This window comes from Vanessa tameamea, chromosome 6, assembly GCF_037043105.1.
Source record: "Vanessa tameamea isolate UH-Manoa-2023 chromosome 6, ilVanTame1 primary haplotype, whole genome shotgun sequence".
NCBI classification, from domain to species: Eukaryota; Metazoa; Arthropoda; class Insecta; order Lepidoptera; family Nymphalidae; genus Vanessa; species Vanessa tameamea.
Window position 1 is genome coordinate 1,829,324 of NC_087314.1, and position 7,214 is coordinate 1,836,537.

At 28.0% G+C, this 7,214-nt stretch overlaps 1 protein-coding gene across 2 annotated transcripts; it reads left to right on the plus strand.

Annotated features, from left to right (window-relative positions):
* Positions 1–38: 38 nt before the first annotated feature.
* LOC113393277 (uncharacterized) lies at positions 39–5,685 on the plus strand. Of its 2 annotated transcripts, none has more exons than XM_026630080.2 (7): positions 39–244; positions 399–470; positions 693–823; positions 1,235–1,417; positions 1,920–2,138; positions 2,336–3,024; positions 3,595–5,685. In XM_026630080.2, exons 1-7 carry the CDS (start codon positions 59–61, stop codon positions 5,406–5,408), a joined length of 3,294 nt encoding a protein of 1,097 aa, XP_026485865.2. In that variant the 5' UTR covers positions 39–58; the 3' UTR covers positions 5,409–5,685. The 2 variants fall into 2 exon arrangements, with proteins under 2 accessions (XP_026485865.2, XP_026485866.2); XM_026630081.2 differs by having other exon boundaries at positions 705–823.
* Positions 5,686–7,214: the final 1,529 nt, after the last annotated feature.

A 7,214-nucleotide genomic window follows, 5' to 3' on the forward strand; every position in this document is an offset into this window, starting at 1 on the left:
TGGCATTTGCCTGGCATTGGCAAGTGGTAACACTGGTATTAAAGCCGTCACAATCTGAATGTATAGTGATCTAGTTTTTATTTTAAAATATTTTATTTTGAATTTATATTTGATATTAGTTTCTATAATCCATAAACAAATATTTCACGTACTTTTGAATTCGTGTCTTTTCATATTTCTTTGTAAAATGGATGATTTATACGATAACTTGGAAAATTATAACGACGTTAATATCGTTGATGAGGTATGGAGTTTTAGCGCCAATTATTATTTTGTCATTTTGTCTACGTCTAAATTTAAGTAATTTTCAATAACTTTTGTTGTGCAACATTTTATTCTTTGCAACTCATTATGTTACAATTTATCGAACCTTTTTTAATGCATATAATTTTTTACAGTTAAAATGTGAAAATAGAGAACTAAAATTGAAACTTGAAGAAATTTCTAAGGCGATGGGTATATTACAAAAAGTAAGAAATTCTCAGAAATCAATTGAACATTTTATTCATGACATTTGATATCTCATAATGATTAATTCATCCAATCTTAAGAAAATACTTAAAAAAATTCAAAATATACCTTACATTTATTAAACAACTATAAAACGGCATAATCATTCGTTTTTGGCTTTCTGACTTAGTTTCTGTTTCTGAATATTTGTATAAAGGAATGGATGTGCATTGATATTTTAGAACATTTTGCAGGATTTTGACAAAGTTAATTCTGAATATAAGCAGTTGGAAATTAACTACTCCTCGTTATTAAAAACAGCACGAGCTGAGATTGAGAGAAAAACTGAAATGATTAAAGATTTAAACTTTCAGTAAGTAAATTCTGCCCTTTATTTCTATGTTCACACTATTTTCAACTACATTTTTTATTTCGCAATTAGATTTAGAATTATTGTCTTTTTATTTTTGGCTAATAAGACTATTTCCTGTAATTATTTCGACCCATCTTCATTGGCAAACATTACTTAAGACAAATTTTATTTTGAAAATTGCCTTAGGCTATATCATATTTTTGTAGAATGAACAGAATTACAACAAAGTATATTTTTTTTATACAATCACTTTCTTTAGATATTCATGGTAAAAGATTACTTTGGATAATATGGTTTAAATTTAAATATAAGATTACAGTTCAAAAATTGGAGTCTGAAGTCACCTGACTCAAAATTACCTTTTAACCTAAATTATTGAATTGTATACATGAATGCCTTAATTTATTTCAGAAAAGATATGATAGTAATAAATGCAATGAAGGCAACTGGTAAGAATGTCTTAAATGTAAAAAAAGGCAATTTTAACCCAAAAGAAAAGGGTAAAACGAACAACAAAACGTTAGATAATGTTGTTAATAAACAAAAACAAAATATTAGAGCTGCACCAGCGAGTAATCATCATAAAGATAATGGGTATTTTATTTCTTTTTTATCTTTTTCTTTTAGAAAATATCTTATACAGGTATATAAAAATGAGTAGTACTTTGGGCACGCATTTCTGCCTATCTACAAATACATGCAATGTACAAAACATCTAAGATACTATTTACTATCTCAGATAATTTGTTGTTTTGTAAGAAGCAGTTTATATTTCTCATAATACTGGTGAGGTTAGTAACTGAATAAAATATATTGTTCATATTATGACATAATATAGAATTTTTTTGACAAATAACCTTACCTGTCACATAAAATGAATTTTCTAATATTATGTAACTATAAACTCATATTTATGTTTGTGTACATAATTTTTCTTGTTGTGTAGATGGACTGCAGTCTTATTAATTACATAGATTGTACAACAAATCTAATGCTGATATCAAATTATCCCATGGATAATTGTTGAATTATAGATTGATAATATTTAAATTATTCTTAAACACCAATGTTTTATAAGTATAATGATTGGTTTCAGAGTTGATTCTAGTTGCACTCCGTCTATAGATACTATTTCAATCAAAAGTACCAGTAATAAGTCTACATCTAGTGAAGAGAAAGTAGCTAAGCCTATAGGGGAGTCTTGCGAAATAAATAAAAACAAAGAAAATTATTCAAAAGATAGTCATAAGGATGAGTCTTTACAATCTAGTAAAAAAGTTATTATGAACAGAAGAAAATCTATGCTAGGAATGAGGTAAGATGCATAATATATTTTATTAAATGAAGTTTATCAATAACTTGTATACATTTAATTTAATTTAAACATAACCGTTATAAGCTATTTATTCAAAATTCAAATATTAAATATAATGATTATTAGTTAAAAAAAATCTTTATACTAATTTTTAAAACATGTTCTCAACAATTTATTAAATAATAATTTATTTATAGCCAACATGAAGCAAAGTTTAGTTCAGATGATGACGCTGAAGAAAAATGTTCCACTGCAAGAAAATCACCTCTTAGAAGTGACTTAAAACATAATGAGTGGTGTGATACTAGAGATTATAGGATAGAACCTCATGAATATTACGAGCCATCCAAAGAATATTCGAGATTTAGGACAAGCCGATATACAAACTATGAAAAGTTCAGGAATGTAGACAGACATGAAAATTTCCAAAAAAATAGGAGACAATACAGTTCAGAAAGAGACCAGCAGAGACATATTAATGAATATAATGAAGAATATCATGTAAGAGGAGATTATGGAAAACAAAGATTATCAAGAACCAACAGTCCATCGACTGATAAATACAACCGTTCAAAGAGTCGAGACAGGAGGTTTAACTATGACCGGGATAATTACCGCGAAAACGATAAACATTCCAATCGATACTATGAGCATACTGCAGTGAAGTACAGAACGCGACATGATTATGACGAGCCTTGTAGTAAGCGACAGAAAATGGATATACATGGTAAAAGTGCAGCAGAAATGAATATTTATGCAAACAATAAGGAAAGAGAATTAACTGAGAGAAATCATGTTTCAAAATCTCAATATAAACTAAACTCATCCTGCCAGTCACCGGATCATGTAAATGTTGAAAATAGTGGTTCTCAACACTTTGTTAAAGGTATGTTATCCTAGTTATAAGTAGGTAATCATGAGGTGGATATCTTCAACTCCAGAAAGAAATAAGCCATTATGAATAGTTAGAACTGCTAGACAAGCAGTTAAAATCACAATATAGTCTTGAAACAGTATTTAAATATTATTTCAAAATTTAACGAAAATTATATCATTTCATTGATTTAAAACAAATTAAATAAGGAAGATTGGGAGGAGATCAATGGAAATATTAAACTAGAAGAATTACTTCTGGCCCTGTGAATGATTGATATAATTTTGAAATCAATGATTATCTTCAATTACATTGATATGCAAAATAAAACTGAGTCCATTGATGCATAGAAGTTGATGTTGTCTTCTTTAAGCTAAAAATATAAATTAAAATCATAAGCCAAGCTTATTATTCATCTGTGTTTCAAAAATGCTAAATATTTTATCTATTAAAGTTATATTTAATATTATTGTATGTAATATTTACTGACTAAATAAATGTAAAAGGACCTTAAATATACCAGTCTTCAACATTTATGCATTTTTTATTAAAAATCAATTTTATCCTTATACATTTTTTCAGAAATAATGAACACAGCTGAAACAAAATTGGAAGATCCTAGAATATCAAGTAAAAAATATATATTAAAAACATCCAATGACAGTACCATATTATCAACAGTGGTTGGTCGAGATATTGATATGCAATTTGTTGATAAAACTCTTTGGGGTATCGAAAAGTATGATGTTCCAGCTGTATTATCTAAACCAGTATTTGATCGAGAAAATGATGATTTATTAAAAGAAATATATATGGATATTGACAATCCAGAATTACATGATACATTAGAATCTGGCGAAATAGATGATATGAATGATGACATCGCAACAATTTATTCAAAGGAAATTGATAAAGAACATGTCAATGGAAAAGATGGACTAAGTAAAGCTAATACCGATTCTGAAACAAGAAATTTAAATGTATCTAAGGAAGAAGTTGATACTAAAACATTAGAAAAATCTTTAAAAACCAAGTTTAAAATACCAAAAATTAAAAAACCTGATAAAATGGATACAGAAACAGATTTAGCCCACCTAGAAGCCTGTGATATAAACAAGAAAAACATTACAGATTTGGATGCTAGTGTTAAAAATCATCAACATATTATACAAAATATTGAACATGTTTCTGATAAAAAATGTAATAAAAATGATTTTAAAGACAATTCAGAATCTGATAAAGCTATAATTGATAAAAGGACACAAGACATAATAAGAACTATTGAAGGTGATTTGGAATTAAGTGATGAAGCAAGTGATATTGTGGAGTTTCACAATGACATAAACAAAAAATCAAATGAAAATTCACACGAGTCTAAAGCCATCCTAAACATGGATAAAGAATCAAATTCTACTATTAGAAAAGAAAATAAATCTGATATAACTTCACTTACACCTGAACCAATAAGTTCAAAAAAAGCTGACACAGCTAAACCTATAACAAAAGATTCTTTGAAAGAAAGTAGTAAGAAACGTAAAAGTAAAAGAAAAACAATTGAACAAAAGGAAACGCATTCTGTTACATCAGAGAAACAAAATGAGAAATGTCATAATACAAAAAAGTCAAAAGAAAAAGAAAGCAAGAAAAATGTTTCTAAGCAAACTGTTAGTAAATTTAGTGACTTATTTGGCGATAGTAGTAGCTTAATAACACCAGATGATCTTGGTTTAAACAACATGCAAGTACAGTCTGCGAATAAATACACATCAATATTTGATAATACTCAAGATGCAGTTGATTTAAGTGTCGAGGATATTGCTAAAACACTAACTAGGGCCAATAAAGTAAACGCCTTCGATAGTGTTGTAGATAAATCACAAGACAAAAAAGTAGCCGACTTCATTACGAGTAATTTTAGTGTAAATGTAACTGTTGTTGATGAAAATGGTGAAAACAAGACAGAGGATGTACAGTCACCTTTAAATAATGTTTATGAAAATACTAAATCGGAAACATTAACAGATGGATTTAATATTGTTAAAACAGTAATAATATCATCAGGAATCCAACCGGAATGTTCAGCAGAAAGTTCTACATCAGTGGCTACTCCACAAATCCATGCACCTTCACTTGCACCCATTACTAATGATGTTATCTTAAAAAAATGTCCATTAAATAGTATTAAAGCTCTGGCAACATCCACACCTCAAAAATGTCTTGAACATATTGATGTTGCTGAGAGAGATTCAATCTGTACCGCGCCTTCCGAAGATGTCAGTGTCTCAATGACTAATTCTTCTAGTCTTAACAATACAGATGCACTTCAAAGAGAAGACATACCCGATGTTAGGATTTTTGTTAGAAGAAGACGGAAACCTGTAAGAAAAGTTACATAGTTGGCTGTTTATAGTGTGAATTAGATCTCAGTTTCAAAGTTTATAGATGTCAAGATTTATTGTAGAATACTTCTGTATTTATATTAAGTTATCTTAAAGATTGCTAGTGTTTAGTTATTACATCTTGTAATATATTTAAGCCGGCTTTTCACTATGGAATCTAGGAAAAAATAAATAAAATTGTGGGATTTGTATAAATATGAGTATCTAAAATTCTCGTTTATTTTATTTTATAAGTATTTTTAGGAAAAGTAGGGAACGAAATGTACATAGGTATATAAACCAATAAACAAAATTTGTCGAATGGCGCCCATGGAAAAGCAAAAAGGAAAAATTTGCGCAAGACAAAAAAATTGTCTTTATTAATACGACCAAACGATAATAGTGTACGTACAATAACAGTATTGCTCGACGTATTTTGAATCATGCTTAGATGTAATATTTATACATTATTTCTTTTTTTTTTTGCGTACGATCCACCGAATTTTCCTTAGTGAAAAGCCAAATTTTAGGTTTACATAACTTGTCTCTCTATCAAAAGACACAGACTGAATTTTAGTTTTATACATAAAATAAAAAAGAATAAAAAGAAAAAAGATTAATTATTCCCATAGCAGTCTTTATTTTCCTTACAAATATCCCTAATCATATTAAGTAATTGTATTCACACCGTTTAAATACATGTAAACATTCACATTCATAATATAAGTTACATAATCGATTTTTATTTACAAAAAGTAAGATTTATACATTTATACTGCTTTTGATTATATATAACTTAAAAACTGAGATATTACATCGAGTTATAAAAACAATACAATTATTACAACTTCTATTTGACACTTTCATAGAATCAATTCTAATTGAAGAAAGGAAAAAGGGTGAACGAATATTTATGATATATAAATTTATTATGTACTTACGGACTACAATGAATTTTTAGGTAATATATCTTATTTATAAGGAATATAATTATCTGGAACAAACACATTAATAACAGTTCCGTTCCGATATCAATACCATCGACATTTAAAACCAGACATTTTTACCCAAGGGACATTCAGATTATTTGTATTTTGTCCGTGGTGTACATAAAATTTACGACGAAGCAATCAATTAAAATTAATATATTTCGATTGTACTTAAAAAAATTATCATTGTATATGATATTTTTCTAGAAATAAATTTCTTTTTAGACAATAATACTTAGTTAATTTTAAAGTTTCAAGTCTTACTAGAAATTCGTTACTCGTCGATATATGATAGATATCTCGTAATATAATTTGCACGGTTCGCATTATTTGGCGTGATCAAAATTTATAATTTATGCTTTCTGATATACATATAAATTATTTTTGAATAACAAGCATCAGAATCAACTGTTTATATTAAATCACGCTAATTCAACTCATTTAGTTAAATTTGTTTATTTTCCTTTTTTCCTTCTACAATTGGAATACACAAATTGTGTAGGCTCCTTATCATAATAGTACACTACAGGTGCGATATACATAAGTTGGTCGGACTGAAGTTGTAACAGTAACTGCGCAGAAACTGTTTTTGGGATCAAAGTGCGGGCGGTACTAATGCTACATATACAAATATTGTGGTTGTAATTACGTATGCGTAAAAACTATTGAACGTTTGTATGGCCAGGTAGGTTTTTAAATTTTTGAATTTCGATGACGTTTCCCTTTTTTTCCTAGCGAAGCGGACGGGTAACATAGTTAAATGTATGTAGTTTTAAAATAAATTTATTCATCATATTCGCCTGATTTAAATTTCGTATAAAATGTTTTATTTTTT

Coding starts and splice junctions, on each gene's coding strand:
- LOC113393277 (XM_026630080.2), top strand. CDS start 59: ATGTATAGTGATCTAGTTTTTATTTTAAAATATTTTATTTTGAATTTA. Junction 245..398: donor ACGTTAATATCGTTGATGAG/GTATGGAGTTTT, acceptor AATTTTTTACAG/TTAAAATGTGAAAATAGAGA. Junction 1,418..1,919: donor AATCATCATAAAGATAATGG/GTATTTTATTTC, acceptor GATTGGTTTCAG/AGTTGATTCTAGTTGCACTC.